This window comes from Pomacea canaliculata, linkage group LG2 (genome assembly GCF_003073045.1).
Source record: "Pomacea canaliculata isolate SZHN2017 linkage group LG2, ASM307304v1, whole genome shotgun sequence".
Lineage (NCBI taxonomy): Eukaryota > Metazoa > Mollusca > Gastropoda > Architaenioglossa > Ampullariidae > Pomacea > Pomacea canaliculata.
The window spans coordinates 19,121,744-19,143,119 of NC_037591.1; the positions used below are offsets into that span (position 1 = coordinate 19,121,744).

The 21,376-nt window shown below is 41.9% G+C and overlaps 2 protein-coding genes across 3 annotated transcripts; one reads left to right on the forward strand and one right to left on the reverse strand.

Annotated features, from left to right (window-relative positions):
- The first annotated feature begins 12,389 nt into the window (after nucleotides 1-12,389).
- LOC112556945 lies at nucleotides 12,390-15,215 on the forward strand. Its single transcript, XM_025226453.1, has 3 exons — nucleotides 12,390-12,965; nucleotides 13,178-13,386; nucleotides 15,080-15,215. Exons 1-3 carry the CDS (start codon nucleotides 12,417-12,419, stop codon nucleotides 15,114-15,116), a joined length of 795 nt encoding a protein of 264 aa, XP_025082238.1. The 5' UTR covers nucleotides 12,390-12,416; the 3' UTR covers nucleotides 15,117-15,215.
- Nucleotides 15,216-15,338: 123 nt separating this feature from the next.
- Nucleotides 15,339-18,425, reverse strand: LOC112556944. 2 transcript variants are annotated; one of them, XM_025226451.1, is made up of 5 exons: nucleotides 17,707-18,425; nucleotides 16,994-17,140; nucleotides 16,396-16,607; nucleotides 16,008-16,157; nucleotides 15,339-15,565 (listed from the first exon to the last, which is right to left on the reverse strand). In XM_025226451.1, the coding sequence occupies exons 1-5, from the start codon at nucleotides 17,780-17,782 to the stop codon at nucleotides 15,350-15,352; spliced, it is 801 nt and encodes a 266-aa protein (XP_025082236.1). In that variant the 5' UTR covers nucleotides 17,783-18,425; the 3' UTR covers nucleotides 15,339-15,349. The 2 variants fall into 2 exon arrangements, with proteins under 2 accessions (XP_025082236.1, XP_025082237.1); XM_025226452.1 differs by having other exon boundaries at nucleotides 16,008-16,153; nucleotides 16,392-16,607.
- Between the last annotated feature and the right edge of the window lie 2,951 nt (nucleotides 18,426-21,376).

The window sequence follows — 21,376 nt, forward strand, 5'->3', positions numbered from 1 at the left end:
TAATGCAGTTTTCTAATTTTAAAAAGACTTGGAAAGGTCATTCAAAACAATGTTTTCATGATGTCTATTTAATCAGTGTTTATGGGGTTTTGCAACGAATTAAACGAGTTTCCAGATTTGTTCGTGTGTTATTTTGTAGCTAATAATTTTCATGAACATAAGGAAATCTCTCAGAGAAATTGTTATCTTCATAGTCTGATATTTTAAATTTTGAAGGTATATATTTCTCTGGTACACCTTGGACAAATAAGTCTTGTTTCATCTATATCTGCACCAAATGGACAGTTATAATCCGAAGATAACCTATTGTGTACGTGCCTAAGTGTATGGACTTTTATTAAAGAGGCACATACTCTAAATCTGATTAAAAAACTTCTAATGTTGGCATTTCTTAAGTAGTGTAGATGATGACTATCAGTAAAAGACGATATAAACGAATTATAGAAATTACACCGTTAATGGGAAGATATAGTAAAATGCCATTTTTGCTGATAATAGTCTTGGAGTATCTTTTTAAAAGTTTTAACAAATAGTTCAAGGTGTCCAACGCTTTGATTTTGCAAATGAGTGGTTGTGTGGAATTTGTTTTCATTCCACGTGTTTCACATATTTATACTAGTGGATACTACTTGCTCATTAATTACTGTTTGCATTCTGCCCAGATGTCGTTGCCCAATCGGCGTCTGACCCTTGTGTCCATGGCAACTACAAGAACCTGACGGACACCCACCGCAGTGTAGCCTATAAGGCGGTCTACCCAGAACCTTTACTGTGTGACGATGGCCTCACCGCCGGCTGGTACCGGTTTGTGGTCGACGTAGACAGCAAAATGTCTGAGCACTGTGTTGATCCTTTACATGTACGATCGAGAGACTTTTTGAAACTTTATATTTCCTTCTTTTCTTTCTTTGATTTATTTATTCCTTCTTTTTTTATTTTCTTCCTTGTTTCCTCTATACCTGCTTCTCTTTTTCTCTGTTTGTCTGTGGTAAGTACACTCGTGAGGTATACACCCTGTCCACTCTCTCACTCACTCACTCACTCACTCACTCACTCACTCACTCACTCACTCACTCACTCACTCACTCACTCACTCACTCACTCACTCACTCACTCACTCACTCACTCACTCACTCACTCACTCACATATTTCGTTTTACTTGAATACATGTGTGCAGTGCGCGACGTCTGTTCCAATATGTTTGTTTACTGTTGTAGTGTGCTTACTGTTGTCACTGTACTCTCTGTGTGTGTGTGTGCGCGCGCGCTTTTATACTTGTGGATGAAAAACAGTTTGTGCATGAAGCTGTATGAATGCTTGGTCTCTCTTGTGATACACAGAGACTTAAAGAATAAATACAGACTTTTTTACCACTGTGTTACACAAGTCTTGCGTACCTCGCCTCTATTCACACCGTTTGTCAGAATGGAGTTTCCCAAAGTTATTCCTAGCGACGATCAACTGTCCTCATTGTGTCTTAAACAACATTTGCGTCGGACTGATGGCGGGAAGATAGTGAGTAGACATTGAAATGAACATCTGTGTGTGAACTGAGATTTGAAAAGGATGCACTATGGGCACTTTCATGGTGAGAAAAGGGGATAATGATGCTTCAAAAGTCAAGATATCTTTAAATTTTTAAATCTTTGCAAATCTCATTATTCTCGGCTGCATACTGCTGTCTGGTATTTTCTTGTTTATTAACGACTTCTGTTTGACTCTAAGTCTTTGCAATGGGCTTGTCGGCCAACCGTAGTCTGTCACCTGATTTTATTTTATTGGCAGAGCTCTACCCTCGTCTGACTGACCCGCCGATATTCGATGGACCAGTAATAGAACAGAACGCCTTCTACTTCACCTGTGACCTGACCTTCGGCGGCAGTAACCCCAATCAAGCCTTTGAGTTCGTCTCCAAACATGCAGCAAGAATGTATTTGGCTCGTAGAGCAGAAAATAGAAAAATGACCTCATCCACAGTGCCGAAAAAGTTTCAGTTAAACTTTTTGATCTTAATTATTTTTTCTTTTTTGATTTAGTATTGTCTTATATTTACTTTTATTCAAACTCCACTTAAATTTATTCAACTTCTGGAAAAAAGTACGGATAATTACTATTCGTGTATATTATCAATTTCTCCATACCCGTACTGCATAGGGTGAAAGCAAACCAATTATTTACTAAACGACGACGATAATAAAAAGAGAACTAAGACCATGTGTTCAAATCAACCAGCAAGATTTTCTTTTATTCATTTTCAGAAAAGTGCATCAAGCGATTTTATATCACAGCTACCATCGATGGCCGTCGCTATAGCAACGCGGTGAATGTGACTGTCTACGACTCGTCCTGTCAGAACTGTACACAGGAGGGATGCCGGAAACTGGTAGATTGTCTCCCTTTTCTGTAAAGAAACAACAGTTTCTTGACTTTTTGCATTTATTTCTTTGTCGTATCTGTATTTTAGGCAATGTTAGAATAGCTGTGATAAGCACACAGTAGCATGAGGTTTGTAACACTTGCAGATGGACATTACTTTATCTACTCACAAAGACAGGTAGACTGGTGTTTGTTCTGTTGACACTCACAAAGCAGCACTTCGTTTACTCTGTTTTCTAGCAAACATAGTTTTCACCTGCATAGCGGGATCTTTGAACATTTACAAGTGGTTTACTCTGTTTGTTCACATGTACAGGTGGCTTGTCGTGCGCGCTCAATTTTCACTGACCGTGGTGTTTTCAGTCCCTATATGGTCAGCAATATTATCTCAATGGCAGTGAGTATGGAGTCGTTATATTTTCATTAATTTTCTTTGTACCCCGTCTTTCTCTTTCTCTCTGGGTATGGATGTGTCACATATGTCTATGCATGTATACCTGTAATCTGTATCCTATACACACGTGTCTGGATCCTGCTTCAAGCCGACACTACAAAAAAGTTGCTGTTAATCATATTTATTTACACGAAATGTATAATTCCCGTAATCTTTCTGTTTTTTCAGGGTCCCTGATAGCAGGAGAAAAACTGTCACAGTATGACGTGTCAGGAAGGTTTGATGAAAGTTCTTTTTTTGGATGCAGTAATCAGACAACAAAAATGTTGAAACATGGAAAGTGTCTTCTGTACGTCAATGTTAACAATAAAAAAGGTTGTAAAAAATGTTCTTTGTACGGTTCTTAGCTCCTGAGAATATCCAATATGTTATCTAAGTATTCAGCCCATTGTTTGGTGAGAGAGAATCAATGTTAATGAGCCGACCTCTTTACACAACTCACTCACTCACCGGATACACGTAGATTAGCCGCCACTGTTTGATTAACATTGATGGCATGGTATCCCTTGCGGTATACAAATTCAACTCTTGTTCAGTTGGAGCCTGAATTCTAATTCCCGTCGCTAAATCCAATTACTGGAAGTGCGATGTATGTCTTTTTGTGTCATCCCCACGACCATAATTTGGCAATGCCTGGTCCCCAAAACCAAACACTGGAACTTTCGCCACAATGCGACTAACAGTTTACTGGTTGACACACAGATATCTCCGTCCTCTGTCAAGAAAATTCCTTAGTAAACTTGGAGACTTTGTATGACAAGCTGCTGACAGACTTGCTCACCTCTATCTGTAGGTTGTAAATTGTTGCCTCACACAACACCTTTGTCTGACTCCTCCTTGTGCGTGCGTTTGTGTGTGTATGAGAGAGAGGAGAGATAGAAGGCGCTGCTACCGATGAAGATAACACCGCTCACTCAGGAAGCACGAAGCAGGCAACAGAAGGTCATCGCTAACGAGCAGTGTCTTTCATCTAAAAAGAAAAGCTGACAACAACGATGTGAAAAGAACGGTAGTTAACCTTTTATTAATAATAAAATAACAAAGCGATAACCAAACAAATAACCAAATAACTTGCCCTGGCTGCCTTACAACGATCAGAAGGAAGAGAGTTGTGGAGTCAGTGAGACACACCTGTAGGCTACCTGGTGATAGAACATGGCTACCCTTCACATTCCTGTGTATGACATCTTTGGTATGTAAGTATTCCAGAGCATGCACTACACCCCGCAAGGTATGTGTGACCACTAGCTGTATTATATATATACGATCACTAGGTCTACACACTAATAATATGTGTCTACACGATAAAGCACACTGTATCGACTGTGTGACCTTTTCACCGGCGAACTGTATGAAGAAATCATTATGGCGGGATGTTAAAAGGAGGCAGTTGATAAGAAGTTGTGTGTAGGTGGACACGGTATGGTGCAGACAAAGACAGAGCAACACAAGTGAGTGTAAATACACAACAAAAACACAGATCAAGAGGAGACTCAGATCGAAGAACAAGAGAGTGCAGTCCCCTTAAGTCAGTTAGGCGAATGGACATCACTGTCGGTTGAACTGTCAGCTGGTCTCAGTATATTATTTCTCTACATTGTCGTGAACAGACATTTGTTTGCTATTTTTCTAGTAATTTCCCGTGAAATGTAATCCAGGCACTTTACGATGGACGCGCTCGTAGCAGACGAACCTCAGCGTCAGTGTCGCAGGCTATTTTTATCCTGCTGTAGAGGGATAGGGCAGATAAAGATCAGCTGACGTTTGTTGTGTTTGACGTCACCAGTCGTCTGCTCAGCGCTGTTTCTAACGTACTTGTGTGGCTGTTGGCTGTCCGTTGCCTCTTCTATCCTTGTGCGCATGTTTCTTGTGGAGCAAAGCTTGGAGATGAAAGTGTCCGATGGTGTCGGCGCTGGCTATTATTTCAGCCCCAGCCAAATGTTGTTGTCAACCTCGGAGTTCAGCGTGTCCTGGTCAGTCGTCTGTCAGCAGCAGGCTGTGGTGGACGTGCCAGGCGGTGCTGACCGTAGTACATGGGTGCCACTGTTGGACAAGATCCATCACTAAGCCGTTTGGGTAAATAAACGAGTTTTTTCTCCCCTCATTATAGAATTTGGAAAAGCTCTGATCGGTGAGTGCGTAGGTGGTTCTGCTTGTGCATGTGATCAAATCAGTTTGTCCAGGAACTAATATCCAACATATGTCCGTGGTTTGTCTGTTTTGCATGGTCTGGGAATGTTTATGAGGAGTTTTAATGATTTGTTCCACACCAAAGAGAAAATATTTCATAACCATTTTCGCTATCACCACAACTGACAATCACAACTACCCAGTACTTATGCACGTCATCATAACACAAAGTCATTTTGAATTTAAAGCATTGAAAGGTCAATGTCACACCAGAGAGGATCCTCTTTCATCACATCTTGAAAATTGGTATCACTAATCTAGCTTCTCTTGTATATGGTGCAGATATGAGTGCATGTGCATACTGTTTTATTATGTTAACTTTTGCGTGTGTATAGAATTACAACAAAATGTTTCGACTTCCTGTCTTTCAATAACTTCTGTTCTTTTCTCTAGAAATGACTTAACACACGCAAGAGCTGGTGAGAACTTCTCGTGATAAATGTGAAACGTGATTGGTTGTGGTGTGTCATGTGGCTTGACTGACCAATTGAACGCATGTTGCCCTGGAAAGATCTAGATGCAAGCTCAGCGCTTTTCGCTAGAGACTTTTGGGGATGTAACGGATAAGTACTTAGTAGAGGGGGTTAGGAGGGAAGATCGACAACCGTGGTTGATCTGATTTAGCGTAGTGGGCTGGAAGTTGTTTGCCCTTGAGCAAATGACGTAAACGGTGATGTAAAAATAAGGTGACGTAAAAGATAGAGGAAAATAACGTTAGAGAAAGAACGGTGGTCAGAGAGCTAACAGCGGAACCGAAGTGGGAGCTGGTGGATTTTCTCGGGACTTTCTCGCAACTGCTGCGACAGCGGAAAAAGTATTACGGAAAGTAATACCGTGGTTAAACTACAGGTGGATGTACTTCACAGGTCGTGATTTACTGTAGTCCGTGTCCGCACCGTGGGGGAGCTCTGTGGCTTGGGCATCCCGCAGTACAGTTTCTTGGTGGGGCCAAGAAACCACACACTGGCGTGAGCGAGAAAAGAACGGTCCCAGAACGAAAAACTTGGTGCAAGACTGGTGCACCGACCTCCATCTGTCGCCTGGAAGGGACAGTTCTTAACAGCCTGAGAGTAAGCGCCGGTGGAGGAAAGGTTTCCTCCCGGCCTTCCGCTAATCTAACATCATCCTGCCAAACACCTAGGAGGCGGCCGCATGCGCAAGACCGAGACATCCTGCTTGTAAACTGTTGGTACCGTAAAAACCATTTATTTTTAATAATAAATAGACTTCGTGGAAAGAAGATCAGTGGGACTAATTAGAATAGAGGACTTGGGAGGGTCTCAAAGACTTTAATATAAAAGGTTAATGTTTCATCAAGAACGGACATTTTGTTTTTTTATTCTTCATCAGTGACAATATTTATGAGAGTCGATTTTATTGTTAACTTTAATAGTACGTAGGATGAATGATAACATATTGGTAATATATCTTGTGTGGCGAATGAAGGAGTGAATCTATGAGTGTTGATACTTTGCCTTTGTTTCATTTGACATTGTATTTGAATTGAATAATTATTCGTGCCTCTAAGAAGGTACGCCCACCCTCAAACGATCAGGATATTTTGGTTTGTGGAAAGAATGCGCGTGTCTGTGGATGGTCCATGACAGGGGAGAAGACATCAAAGTGACTTCGCAGTTCAAGTCTTCGCGCACGTGGACAGAGCTAGGTGACGTGTGCATGAGAGTCGTACGAGAAGTGTGATTGTGCAGTGCTGTGAGTGTGACAGTTAAGGATAGATCTGACTCACTAGTTATCTACATTAGGATTAAGGAGTGTAGTTAGGTAAACAGGACGACCTAGGTAATTAGCCAAGTTAGGAAATCAGCTTCTTACAACCTTGCCTGTTCTGTTCGTATTCCCTTTTATCATTTGGTAATTTTAATAATCTTCTCGTTGATTAATAATTTCTTAAATATACTAAATTAGCTCGTGTTGTTATTTGTGGTAATGCATGCTGGGGGTTCAGCAAGCTAATTATAAAGTGTAGATCAGCAATTTAGTATAGGCGCATGCGGGAAATGTCGAAGTGATTTGGTGGGTGCATCGACGGTGTGTTAGACCGGGTGACAGATATCATACCCCTACAAAATCCACGGACTCCTGCCCCAGAGTTTACGACTATCTTACATATTTGCATTATCGGAAATCAATTGTATGTTTATTTTTCACACTAAAGTTCATAAAAAATGTAAATGATGATGGACACTGATCAGGGTGAATAGCAGCAAACATTTGTATGCATGTAAGCCGGAGAAGCTGTTGGGCCTGGCTGGTGGCCTTTAAAATTGTCGGTGCTGTCGGAGGTGAGTAACTCGCTATTCGCCAGGAAATATGGCTGCCTTCCCTGTATTCATACCACCAGGTGGTGTAAGTGACCGTGTAACTGATCTTTTAGTGGTATGGTGGCTTGAGCATCTTGTTGATCCACAGAGAGTGAGAGTAGACAGTGAAACACAGGTATCTCCGTCCTCTGTCAAGAAAGTTCCTCTGGAGACTTTGTGTGACAAGCTGCTGACAGACTTACTTACCTCCATTTGTAGGTTGTAAATTGTTGCCTCACACAACACCTTTTGCTGACTCCTCCTTGGGCGTCCGTTTGTGTGTGTGTGAGAAAGAGAGAGAGGAGAGTTAGAAAAGGAAAAAAGAAATATCATCAACAACAATAGACTGGTACAGGAAACATGAGACGTTTCAAACCACAAATTGAGGCCTAAGCCTGTGTTGCTAGTCTGTGTCCTGTTCTACCAGAGACGCCGCATGAATGATGACAAACATACTTCACATATTGAACCTAGTCTGTTGTCATTAATAAAACATTTAATGTCTTGTGATTTCTATATCAACATAACAAGACATGCCTAATTATCTGTACATAAATTATTCTGACAAATCTCCATTTAAATCATGTCAATGCTTTGGAAAAACCCGATAACATAGACTTTGATAGCAACCGTTTGTTTATTGACGACCTGTCATGATTCCGCCATCTTGACATCCTCTTTATGATCAACTTGATGAGGGGTAAGTCACAAACTCTCAAAAATATATGCTTTTACCTTCTACTTGTTTAACTTAAAGGCCGAAGTCTTCCTATCTGAAGGAATTGAGTGGTATCGCCCGTGCGAGGGAAGGTAGGAGTACAGGTAGGAGTACACGCGGTGCGGACTGCCAGCGGCCAGTCGTCTTCAATTACAACCCGGACAAAAGGCGGGTGGACATCACAGGCACCTATCGCAGAAAGATAAGTGATTGTTATTTCGTGTAGTCACACCAATGTAAGTGGAATGCAGTGAACACATGAACTACTTGAATACAGCGACACCACAGACTAGCGGACCTCAAGTGACGACAGACTGTAAGTGTTTCTGTCTTTTGTCATTAACGGTGTGAGCAGTAAGACACAGTATGGTTAATAATAGCCAAAGTAATCAGTATGAACAATAATGAGCAATAGGAACAGTATCGAAATATACAAAAATTAATGTATCCACACAGTCTCTCGCATTTGTACCTAATCAATCACACACACACACGCACACCTGTACATTTATATTCCCCACATGTTCCAGCTAATCTGTATTTCACAATAAAGGCAAATAAAGATTAAAGAGCCACTCGACACTTTTATAAGAAGTCTCGTCATGAAGCTTAATGTTTATAAAAGAACGCCTCACTATCTTTTGTATTAGACATTGTGAATATAGTTGTCAGACGACAAATCCATAGTACTTTAAATATGTAAAACTGCGATTTCATAATTACAGAAAGCTTCGACTATTGAGTTAACGGTAAAGAAAATATATTTCTCCCCTCCCTGCTACACGAGTAAAAGGTCAAGCGTGCGAGCACACACACACATACAGACAGAGGTCTAAAGAATTGAAAACATTGTGCCACATAGTGACTGTACAGACCTAATGACTTTTGTTGTCTAGGTGTACGTATACGAGAATTGTATTAATTACTACAGTTAGCCACGTGATATATTTTGACAAGTGGCGCTAACAATGTGCAATGCCTTGGACAATAAATATCTCACTACATCTAGTGTCGCCCATGTTTGACATCCTAGCTGTCTACCATCATCAAGCACAGAGAGGACATGACAGTATATATCCTGTCCTGACAGACCGCAGACGACAGTCGCTGCCTCTTATAGACTTGGTGCTGCTGAGGGGAGACCACTGTCAGCCATGTCTGGTCCCCCGCCGTCTGCTTCACAACAGGTGAGACAAGGTGTAGTCAACCCAGGACTGTGACTCTGTTGGGGTTAGACGGGTCAAGGTTAGAGAGGTTACAACTTGCATAAATGGTAAAAAGAAATTTAACGATTTGTAAAAATTATTGTAAAATATACTCTTATGCGTATTTTTATCAGACAAGCTGTGTATATGGAGTTCAGTCTAGAATGTTACATGTAAATTTGTAATAAATATTACAGGGACAATGCTGGAAAGGAGGCCCTGGAGGAGAAAGTTCTAGAGGCGGCGGAGGAGTCGAAGTTTACCTACACGCCGTGACCGACGAACAGGCTGAACTACTTCAGAATACAGGTGAGTTTGGTTGTCTCCTCAGGCAAATGTTGTCGAATGCCTTTATTCTACTTATGTCAGCAAGTACGGTCTAAGACAGTGCAGACAGATAAAGGCGAAGAAGATAGCAGTTGGTAAAAAAAAACCAGAATAATTTCATGCAAACTGCTCTTCCTTCATCACTGCTTTATGAATTTCACTGCAAACAAATAACTATAATTTAAACACCTACACTTACAATCTAAATACCTTAATAGGCTGAAATCCTCCATCCAGCTAACCTTCCAGCACTCTTCAGAGTGTGTGTGTTACTGTTGTCGCTACAGTTCTGTCTCTCCCGAAGTGAAAAGATAAAGAGAGAGAAAGGGCAATTCTTTTTGTGTTTTTATATATACGTTCTGGATATAAATTTTTGCATGCACCCATTCTTCTTCCAAAAATGTTGAACAACTCAAGCACTAGGGGGCGCCCTTGACGGACTGTGACTGTCGGGGCAGAGATAGCTGCCAATAGGCTATTCGGGAGCACCGCGGTCATTGAGGTCTTCTACACCAGACCTGCCCTGCGTACCGCAACGCGGGCGGGCCGTACCGCAGCGAAATTTGAGTGAGCGCACGCGGGCGCACGCGTACTTGCTTGAGAGGTACTACGCCACGGGCGCAAAGATGGCCACCATGGTTGTCGAGTTTAGGCGTGTCGATGATATTCACGATGGATCTTCTAATAAATAAGTATTTTGCAACAGATAGATATATACGACGACAAAGAAGTGTATTAAAAGTTCAGATTTCATCGTCATGTCTTTCTAGAGATGGTAGATGAATTTGCCTTCGATCTTGAAACTCCGAATCGGGACCACAACAACAGAAAGTCTGCTCGTCGTTTGTTTTTACGTGATATACTTGACTACCGCATTGTTCTTTCCACATAATCTTTAATTCTTATGGACTTTTTTTCCTCTTTTAGTTCCCAAATGAATGCCACTAGAAGTATATTGTTTGGTGCTGCAATAGATTGCTTCTATTAATTAGTCGTCGTTGTCAAATATGTCCATCAACAAAATTATATTCTCAACTTCGCTGTCAGCCGCCATTTTAACAGGCGCCCACGGTGGGCGAAGGGTATCACAAGCTCTTTAGGGCGTGAGTGAGCGCCCGCGTTACGGTACGCAGGGCAGGGCAAGTAAACAGAGACACGGACCTCGTGATGTAAAAAAATATGTAATGACGTCATATCTATTACATCATAAGGTGATGACGTGGTGATAGACTGAGAGTAGAAGACGACAAACACTAAAAGACAATTGTTGGTGTAAGAGACTGACACACGACTACAGCGGGTGACAGGTGTGTCAGTCTCAGTGTCAGTGTCAGTCGCCTTCTAGAACAGACCTGGGCAAAGGCCGGCCGCATTTGGCCCGCCTCCTGTCTCTGACCTGCCCCCGCTGGCCGCCTGCCAGTATATATATACAATATATACAGTATTGGGTAAAACTGAGTTAACTATATTAGTCCACCCTCTAACACCATCCCGATTTCTGATGCGGCCCCTTGGGAAAATTAATTGCCCACCCCTGTTCTATATTGTGTGTCTGATACACTGTGTGGACGACACCATATTCAACTCTAAAGTTTTGTATCACATTCCTCAGTTTGTTTGTTTTTTGGTGTTTTATGCCATGCCAGCAACTAAGGCTATATCATGGCAATAAAAGAAATTTTTACGTTTAAAAGTTTCAAGATAAGTCTCCAGTTATTTATCTTAAAAACAGACCAAGATAATGAATGAACTAAATGTTAAAGAAAAAATGTAGTGTAAAAAGGGTGTTGGAGCCCAAAAAGGCCACCAACACACCAGAAATTAAATGAGATATATCTAACTGTAAGAAATTAAATTTGATGAAAGAGTCCTACCCATTTTAAAAAGCAACAAATAGCTGCCGATGGGACGGACCTAAATAAGACGTATAATGAGTTTACTGTAAAAAATTGTCGTCTGATGGTCTGGAACTCTGGACAGATAATTAGAAAGTGTGAAACGTTAAGATACCCCCTACCCCAGGGGCAACTCGGTGGTTGTTCCCCTCGCAAGAGGTATCCTTAGGCCCCCATGACATTAAAACTATAATTACCACTTAGTTTGTTGTACTAATTACAGTTTTAATTGCAACTGTCAGCTAGATTTTTTATAAAAAAACAATCAATTTTTTTTTACAGAAAACATAAGTCTACTTGACGAGGTGAGCAAACAGTCAGGCGCTGACGTAAACTTTGATGTCAAACTCGTCACCTGTACTCGGTAGGAAGGTTGTCACCATACGTGGTGTTCCATCTCAGATCGACGAAGCAGTCAAGCTCATCAATAAAAAGGTTTGTTTGTTGTTTTTTTTACACATTTATTTAAATAAAAACTACATGAGGATCTAACAGTATAAATATAAGCAAAAGTGTCAATTTGAAAAAAAACAGCGATTTCAACATGAACTATACTAAGTGGTAAACAATAATGCCATTGGTAATTTGTAATTTATATTTCCTTTCCGTAAATTGGAATAGTTTTATATAAAAGTAAATGATAAAGGTTTGTCAAAGAAAAGTTGAAATAAATTGACTTATAGTAATAGGTCAAGCTTTCAGTTTCATGTACTAAAGCGGCTTTGATGCAGTTAACATTATCAGAACAAGCCTAGACATTCTGGTTACAATGGGTTGAGGCCGCGTTCCCTGATGTCGACTCTGACGCCTACTTCCTGCCTCCTGTCTACTTCAACCGCGTGCCGATGACCAACGAGTCCATTGTTGGTGAGAGTATTGTGGTCCTTTAGCCAGCACCTGGAAAGGCCGGTCAGTCCAACAAACAAGCGATGACTCCACCTGCTGCTGGTCAGGCTCCCAGTCCTCAACCTACTGGAGTTCAGGACAGTGATACCAGAGACGATGCCGCCATGAATCGGGTTCTCATGTGTCTGCAGACAATGTCTCAACAGAACAAAGAAGTTTTGGTAGGACTTAGTCAGCTGAAGTTCGGAGAGTACTTGAGTGAACCTTGTTACTCAGCCGCAGATGCCCAGTTACCTGTAGCCCTCAGTCTTCCGTCGTGTCTGCCCCGAAACTGGAAACAAGGAGACTTTGATGTACTTCTTCTTCACCGACATTTTGGTTTGGTCGTACTTGAGGTGAAGACATTTGGTGACAACCTACAGGAACTGAAAATGTCACAGCAAGAAATAGATAATAATATAAAACGAAAGCTGAAAGAGGCCGTGTCACAGGTGGACAAGGCGGAGGCCATGTTGTCTCACCTGGTGTCCGACATCGCTCCCGGTCTGCGCATCACTAAGACCATCGCTTTCCCCAACCTCACGGCTCATCAAGTACAGAAGGCTATAGCTGGTGACACCCAATTGACTGAAGTAAAAATATTTTCCACATTTAAGTAAAACATATTTTCATTTTAACAAAATACATACACAGTGCTATTGTTGTTTTGGAAGTAAAACGTTTACACAAGATACACCAAATAACAACAATTACGATTTTATTGCCATGTTAAAAAATAATTTGCTGAAACTTGATAAATATAGGAATATATGTTGTTTCAATCGATCACGGGATTGTTTTACAGAGCCTGTGTCGGTGTCTGGGAATAACATCAGACCCGGCTGACATCACAGGTGTGTGTCTGTGCTCTGATCAGTTGTCTGACCCCAAGACACCGCGTGACGTCAGTAGTCACGTGCTGAGGGAACTCGGACACTGGTGGCAGCGACGTGTGGCTGTGGCTGGACCTGAAAGTCACATGAAGAGCGACCTGTACAAAACTCTGGTCGCCAGGTAAAGACTAGAATTGTAGTGCAATATGATGACACAAAGTCAACTTGTGTAAATATTTTGATGTACCGGAGAAAACGTCTGTCGTGAGAAACTTGTTGGTTTACTTTTTTTACTTAAAAACTATTACTTCCTTCACTGTCTCACCATGGAGAATGTCAGCAGTCATTCGTTGAGGACTGATAACACTAGTTTGTAAAAACTGAAATCAAACTTGTAAACTCTACCAAAAAAAAAACCTGAGGAAACTAGAAATTATTTTACAGACATGCAGATTGTCTTCAAAAATGAAACTCTTTTCTCGCAGACACTTCTGTAGAAAATCTCTCATTACAGTCATTTTGGTAGAAAATATAACGTAGCAGTCACTTCTGAAGAAAAACCTGTTTTAAAGCCTTTGCTATCAGACTTGAAGCTTCGAGACTACCTACAGTGTAGGGCCTACTGGGACCCACTGCTACCCCACTACACTCCCTACTGGGGCCCACTGCTACCCCACAAATTTTGCAGGCTGGCTTGTTGACTCGCTTGTTACATCTGCAAACCAAATGATAATGGCAGCTGAGAGTTTAACATGGAGACACATTCAACATGTAAAAAGTTGTTAATAATAATAATGATAATGATGGATACAAACTACACGTACCGTGTACAGTCAGCTAAGATACAATTATTAGCTTTACAAGGATTCCAGGAGAGAAAGTAATTTACAACACCAAGCAAGATGACCCCTACCCTATAGTTCATTAAGAAATAAAGGCAGTAGCTATATATATATACACGTGTCTAAAGAAAGGTAAGTGGCTGGGAGTAAACATCACGACACAGTTGTAGCAGGTGGAGAGATGGTCAGCAGTGTCTCCCCTAAATATATGAAAAACGAGCGAATAACCTGCACCGGCTTCTGCAACATTTGCTTCTCAAACTAGGTTGTGCTACGTCATCAGCTTCCATGTCATCCGTTGAAAATAAGTTTGAAATTTGGAGTGATGTCCCTTTGTCTGACCGGGAGCTAGCTTCTCGGATTTGTGTTTTTCTAAGTTGATTTGATGTTAGTGTCCGTGGTTTGATGACACCATCTCTTGCTATTATCGTAGTTACTGGAGTGTGTCTGTTGTTAGCATGTCCGGCCCTCACCTGCCACCTTGACTAACGATCTGAGAAAACTGTCCTCTGTGACCACCATTTTGATGTCTGTATTTTGTGTTTTGTGCGAGACTAACCTGATACAGAGCAGTGTCTTCTCTCTTCTCCCTGCATGGTGACTATGGGAAGCAAAGCGATTTACAGCCAATTTGATTTCTGGACATATTTATTTCGAGTATGGCTTGATGTTTATTCTATGGCCTATGTCTTTCTGAGTATGGCTTGATTTATTGAGTATGGCTTGGTGATTATTATGTGTATAGCTTGATGTTGTGATGACACAATGAGCTGCAGGTCTGGAGATATAAAGAGTTGAACTGTGAATGTTTTATGTTTGAGTGTGGTTAAAGTCAAACCAAACTGAACGACATTTCTGATCATCGACTCTCTCTCTTCTATTTTTGTATAATGCATAATGTGCTGTGAACTTTATGAGAAGTTTGTTCATCTGCTTTGTTTCGTGTACTAGGGTAGCTAAGTACTGTGTTCAGTCAGTTGCTGCTCAGCAGGAATACACCTTCTCTCTTACATACATCATGTACGTGGGCAGGATACTCAGCCAGCACCAGCGGCAGGACAGTTACTAGCCTAATAATTCTAAATGGTAAGAAATAAGAGCTTGCTGGTCTTGATGAACACTTTGGCAAAGCATCACCACATGGCATGGAGATCAACTTAGAGACAACCACAGACACAACATTGCAACATCCAGGTGTGAAAACAGTGAGAGACAGTGGACCCTGGAGCTTACCCGGTGTGTGCGTGCGGTCGAGGTCTGATTTTAAACCTCGAAGATATGCCAGCTCTGCTTCCAGCTTTGTCATCTGAACTCCATGAGCTGTAGCCTTATCTCCTGGCCGTCCAGGAGGAGCGAGGCACTTTCACTCAGCAGCGTGCCGGCCTTGGCGCACACCTCGGATGGCAGGGAGGTGTTGAGGCGACAGGCGTAATGTCCGCTCTCCACTGGATTCGGAATCGCAAACGTAAAGTTGTTTGCAGTGGAGAAGGTGCTCGGGTACACATGTCCTCCTGGGGTCTGCAGACAACAATCAAAGCAAATTCAATTAGTGGTTTCCATTATAGGACTACATTGCACATCAGGGTGCATCTCCTCGGGTACGTAAAAAACAAAATTTGCATTCATAAATGTGCCCATATGGCTCGCTCCATTCACAACAAAAACTTACGGACACTTTAGGAAAGGGAATAGTATCTCTCTGCAGTGCAGTTCATCTCTTTGAAGTGCTAATGTGTGAGACAGAGAGAGAGAGAGAGAAAGAGTGGATATTGTATGTACATAGATGCCTGTCGGTGATCCGTTGTTTTTCTTTTTTCGATTTCTTTCTCATTCACACGCGTTATTCTTTTTTTTTCTTTTTTTTTTTTTTTTTTTTTTTTTTTGTCTCAGGGTGTCATGGATGGTTGACTGTACGGATGGGCGGACTTATGTGATTTCTGCTTGTGCTAGGCCGACTTACTGTCCACTCAAGCGAGACGGGAGGGTTACCCATGGTGGTGAAGTTGCCGCAGACAAGCTGTGCATGGTACTGCCCACTTTCGTTCACGAATACCGGCTCGGGTATCAGACTAACGTTGAGGTACCCGCTGGATGTCTGCGGTCCTTCTGCAAGAAAACAACACCTGCATGGATTCCTGACCGTGATGAGGCTCACACCATGTCAACAAGGGACGAATGCAATGTCCACTAGAATAGTCATGGCCACTAGTTATAGAAGTCACGTGCTCAAGGTACAAATATAGAAAGTAACGGGTGTCAAACTTCCTACACACGTGAGTCAAGCAGACAAACACGACCACTGAATGACAAAGACAGGACAACAAGAGAGAGACAGAGACACTGACTGCGACGTCCAGCTCGACCTCCTGGTAGCCCATGACCGTCTGCCCCGAGGGTCCGATTACGTTCAGGTGCACGGAGTACACGCCGCTGTCAGCTGACGTCACGTTGTGCAGGTGAATGCCAGTCTCATCTTGTGTGACCTGCGGCTGGGGTTCACCACCCACTGTCAGAAAGTTTCCAGCTACCATCGTCGCAATTAGGTTATTGTCGGTTTTCCCTGTACGACAGATAAGTTACATTAAGTCTCACAATGTAACAAAACATTACAAGTTTTAAAATTATTTTTTTCTTGAAAAGACAAGGTGTAAATAATAGAAATACTATTTATGTTGTTCGCTACTTTTAAAAAGATTATACTGCAGTATCAGGCAATGTCTTGGAACAAGCCAACCACCCAACACTATTACTTACTAATGTACAGCTGTATATCTGTGAATTATTGAATTTATTTCCCTCCCTGACCATCGTCATGGGTTGTCTGTCCTCTCTACCCGGTCCTTGTCGATTTAACAAACTCATAAGCTGTACGATGTCAGCTAAACAAACTCTACCTGTAATGCTCATCACATCAACTGAATCACCCCACCAAACCCATCACATTACCTATAGGTCTGAAGTACCACTCTTCGTTGAGGACGTGTTCATCGGTTTTGATAGTAAAGGTCCAGTTGAAGGTGACAGTGTTACCTGTGCAGTCGTTAATCAAACTGCCATTTTGTAACGCCGATGTCCAGTTGAAAGCCCCGGACTCTGAGAAAAGTTGCGGGTAGAGCTCGAGTTACATTTGTGGTTCAACACATCATGAAGTCACGTTGGTCAGTGGAATGTCAGTCGCCTTTAAACCAACAACAAACAGTTTCTTCTGCGAGGACCTTCCGTGATTTGAGCGAACGTCTGCGAAGGTGTTCAAAGCACGCACGCGCAGACTCATGCTACGTCCTCACGCGCGCACGTTCAGTCATGCATGCATTTGACTGTTGTGGATGTTATAGTTTACATCTAACCTCTACTGATGTTAAACCAAACTTGCTAACTTCTATTTTTATACTCTTGCCAGCATCTACTGATGTCATGCAAGTCACAGTAGAAATTATCTGCACACATTCCTGTATCCTACAGGGTACTCTGGCCTAGACCTAACTTAATATTCATGTATCCTACAGGGTACTATGCCGTGGACCTACCTTGACACTCATGTATCCGACAGGGTACTATGGCCTGGACCTAGCTTGACATTCATGTATCCTACAGGGTACTATGGCCTGGACCTAGCTTGACATTCGTGTATCCTACAGGGTACTATGTCCTGGACCTACCTTGAGCGCCAATCACCAGCACCAGGACGAGGGAGGCGCAGAGTCTGGTGAGCCTGTAGCCACTGGACGCCATCATGTCACCCCTCACACAGCCTACTGTGACAGTTCACCTGCTCCAACCCCGGGTCTAACAACAGCCTCACTATCTGGGCTTGATAGGGACAGGAGTGCTTTGTCTGTTGGCCTCAAGCTGCTCTCATCAGTAGGCGTCAACTTTGATAAGAGAAGACAACTTGTGTTCCCATCGCCCGGTAGCTGTCATCACAAACGGGTACACACTCAGGGTTTTTATTCATATTTTTATCATTTGGAATTCGGTGACAGGTATCTTACGTCTGGCTTTATGTAATGTATTTAGAACAGCATATCCGATAAATAAATATTTTTATACGTTATACTGTTGTTTGTATACATATACACACACACACAGATTTGATATGCACAAACACACTTTTAATATACACGAGCGGTACACACAGATTACAGATCAGTAAAACTGGAAAGTCTGTTGTAACTATCTGGTTGTAGCCGCCATGACTAAATACTCATTCTTTAAGGTTTGAACTCTGCGCACCCACAGACAAGATGTTAGTAATAAACTTAAGCCTTCGCTAGAAAAAAATGCAAGAACCTGTACCCTTAACATCTTGAAGTATCGCACCCAGGCTCCACTTAACCATTCTCTCCAGGTCCTTCCTCTCCTTTACAGTATGTAGGAACTACCCGTTACAGCATGTACAGACAACACGTTACAGCATGTACAGACTACCCGTTACAGCAGGTACAAGGTACAGACTACCCGTTACAGCAGGCACGAACTACCCGTTACAGCAGGTACAGACTACGTTACAGCAGGCACGAACAGCAGACGCTGGAAGAGAGAGAGAGGGGGCGTGTCTGACAACCATGACGCAGTAAGACACCCAGGACAGTATCGACGGGTCTCGATCGTAGAGGATACAGTGTTGGTTATTCGGGATCGGTGGCGATCTTTGACACAGAAGTAAAACAACCGGAGGAGAAGCTGGGGGCAAATATTTAACAAGCGGTAAGCGTGGCTTTCAGTTTGCACGATGAATGTGAAGTGGAAGAAGGCTCGACTGGCAAAAAAAAAAACGATTAAAACACAAAGCATTTTTAATCTGTCTGAAAAACCAAAACAAAGAAAACTAAAACACAAGAAAAAATCATCTGTGTAAAAGACACATCTTATCATCTAGATAAGAGAAAGCGATTGTTTAGAAAAAGAAAACAAGTTTCAATGTCGTTGTGTGTTTACGCAGGCGTTTTATTCTAGTTCAACAACCTGCTGTGACCTGCACACGGACCCGGGTGGCAGAGTGGAATTTTGAGTTGTTTGTAAGTCGCTAGTGTGAGTTTGTAAGTGTTTTGTAAGCTTGTTTCTTGTAAGTTCTTAAGTGTATGTGTCAGTTGTAAGTTTGTGAGTGTGTAAGTTTGTTTGTGTGTTACCCTTGTGTGCAGGTGTTTGTCTAATCCTCATTTGGGATGTAAACTCATTTATCCATTTCTACACGTATTGTATAATATTGACGTTACTTATGTGTGAACGTTTTACAACTAATCATCTACGTTTTTTATAACCTGAGTTTACATGCTTTTATACACACGATCAGGTAAAATAAGTTATTAATCTGGAAGATTAGTCGGAATCTAATCCGTCTGTCTGTCCATTTGTACGTCTATGAAGGACCCATAACCTCTAAATTATACTCGTCTGGCACAAATAAATCATACGACATGCTTTGCTTAATCCTCGCCACGAATGTACAATAATTAGAATGCAACACTTAGAGATCATGAGTGTATATATAAATAAATTTCCGAAAAAAAATTATGGGAGAAAAAAAGCGCTGTTTTAATTTGTATCATTAGTTTACGATACCAATGCTCCGGATTACATTTCATGCCACCCGTAATGCTGCCTAGCGAGAGTGAGAGAGAATGTCAGAGAAAAGATGCGAGCGCCAGCAGGGTCAAAGTGACTCTACTAATTGTGCTGTGGGCTGAGAGGTTGGCCGGCCAATCAATGCGGTCTCTCCACATGCACGTGCGCTTTGTGCGCATGTTTGTCCAGTCGTGCTCTGCCTCGCAAGTGTAGTTCCGGACTTCCTACCACGGGTTACAAAAGGAGGTCAGCCTCATGCAGTGCTGTCGACCCGGCAAGGAAATTCGCAGTTCATGTCGAACCTCCATATGAACTCTGACCCTCGCGCTATGTGTCTGTCTCAGCGCCTCACATGATGGAAGCATTACTTCTCTCACTTAATCAGATCATCTATTTCAGAAAGTTATCTAGTAATTTTATTATCGAGTTAAGCACACACGAGACGAGAAAACCACCAAGCTCTGTATCAGTTCCAAAAGGAAGAGGAGAAAATGGAGAATTGCATAACGTCTTATGACATTTATATTTCTTATTTGTTTGGCAAAGCTTTTGCCGAACACATTTTATTGGTTGTAGTATTTTAAAGGCAGAATATTTTTAGTAGAAGTTGTTTTTAATATGAAACATTTTTGAGAAATTGACAGGTTAAATTCCAATTTAGAACGAAACAAAACTAGTTTAAGCTCAGAGAACTGTGAGAGGAAATAATGTATTCGAGGGAGGTCCAAAGAACACTAAATGACACAACCCTTCAAGTAAAAAAAAAAAAAAAACAAAAAACAAAGACAGACATCTTACCGCAGGCAGCTACACATCCATCTCCATGTGACTCATAGAGCAAGAACTAAAGAAAAAACGCATGCGGAATGGAAGCTGCTGAGCTCTCATTGCCCTCGTGACCACAAGCACCACAGAGAACTGAGGGCAGACCACTGGCGTCCCACGCTGTGGTGTCGTAGTCACGATCATGACTTGAAAGCAAATGTAAACGAGAACTTCGAGATGGAGATGGCCGCGATGCGATGACAAGTTTTCAGGGTACAGGCGCAGCGCCGGGTTATCAAACATCATCGATCACAGCATGGCGGCCATGAGTCACCACGGGCACCAGGCGGATGTCCTGCATAAAATGCTCAGAACAAATGAGAGGGCACATCAAATATGGACACAAGCACGGATGAGCTTCTCTTTTTTTTTTTTTATCAGGTCTCTCATATTAAATTTAACACATTAACTCTTCCCTACATTCGTGTGTATGTCTTGAATCTGACGTCTTTGCAGTGTCGCTTCTGCATTACACCATATACTATAGTGTATATGTCACATTCTGCTCCTAGACGCGCTAAGGAGTATGACACCCTGAGGCCACAACACTGAGCATCTTTACATTGACTGTAGTTAGTCAACATTGTTCACACTTACACTGTTACGTCAACTTAAAACGTTCACACATAATGCTACAACACACCGCACATATCAAACCACTCAGTACAAATGTACATGTTCCCCACATACAGACTACAATACACTCACCACATTACATGTTACAAACGTTTGCATTTAAGCAGAACAGAGCCTTAATTAGCTTTCAGACATCAATTCATCTCATTCTATTTAAATGTCAAAAATCATCGGGCTAGTCGCACAACGTTTCTAAAACTAAAACTGGTAAAGAAATAAATTAGACACCTTTGTAAATCGCTACATATCATTTAATGACAGACTAAAAGAGCGTGCTGACGGAAAGTTTTCCTGAATCTCTTC

Excerpts from the sequence above, each read along its gene's own strand:
- LOC112556944 (XM_025226451.1), bottom strand. The coding sequence starts at position 17,782 with ATGATGGCGTCCAGTGGCTACAGGCTCACCAGACTCTGCGCCTCCCTC. Across the intron at positions 16,608-16,993 it reads GTGGTACTTCAGACCTATAG|GGAAAACCGACAATAACCTA; the intron begins GTAATGTGATGG and ends TCTGTCGTACAG. Across the intron at positions 15,566-16,007 it reads CCGTCTCGCTTGAGTGGACA|ACCCCAGGAGGACATGTGTA; the intron begins GTAAGTCGGCCT and ends TGTTGTCTGCAG.
- LOC112556945 (XM_025226453.1), top strand. The coding sequence starts at position 12,417 with ATGACTCCACCTGCTGCTGGTCAGGCTCCCAGTCCTCAACCTACTGGA. Across the intron at positions 12,966-13,177 it reads GTGACACCCAATTGACTGAA|AGCCTGTGTCGGTGTCTGGG; the intron begins GTAAAAATATTT and ends ATTGTTTTACAG. Across the intron at positions 13,387-15,079 it reads TACAAAACTCTGGTCGCCAG|GATACTCAGCCAGCACCAGC; the intron begins GTAAAGACTAGA and ends GTACGTGGGCAG.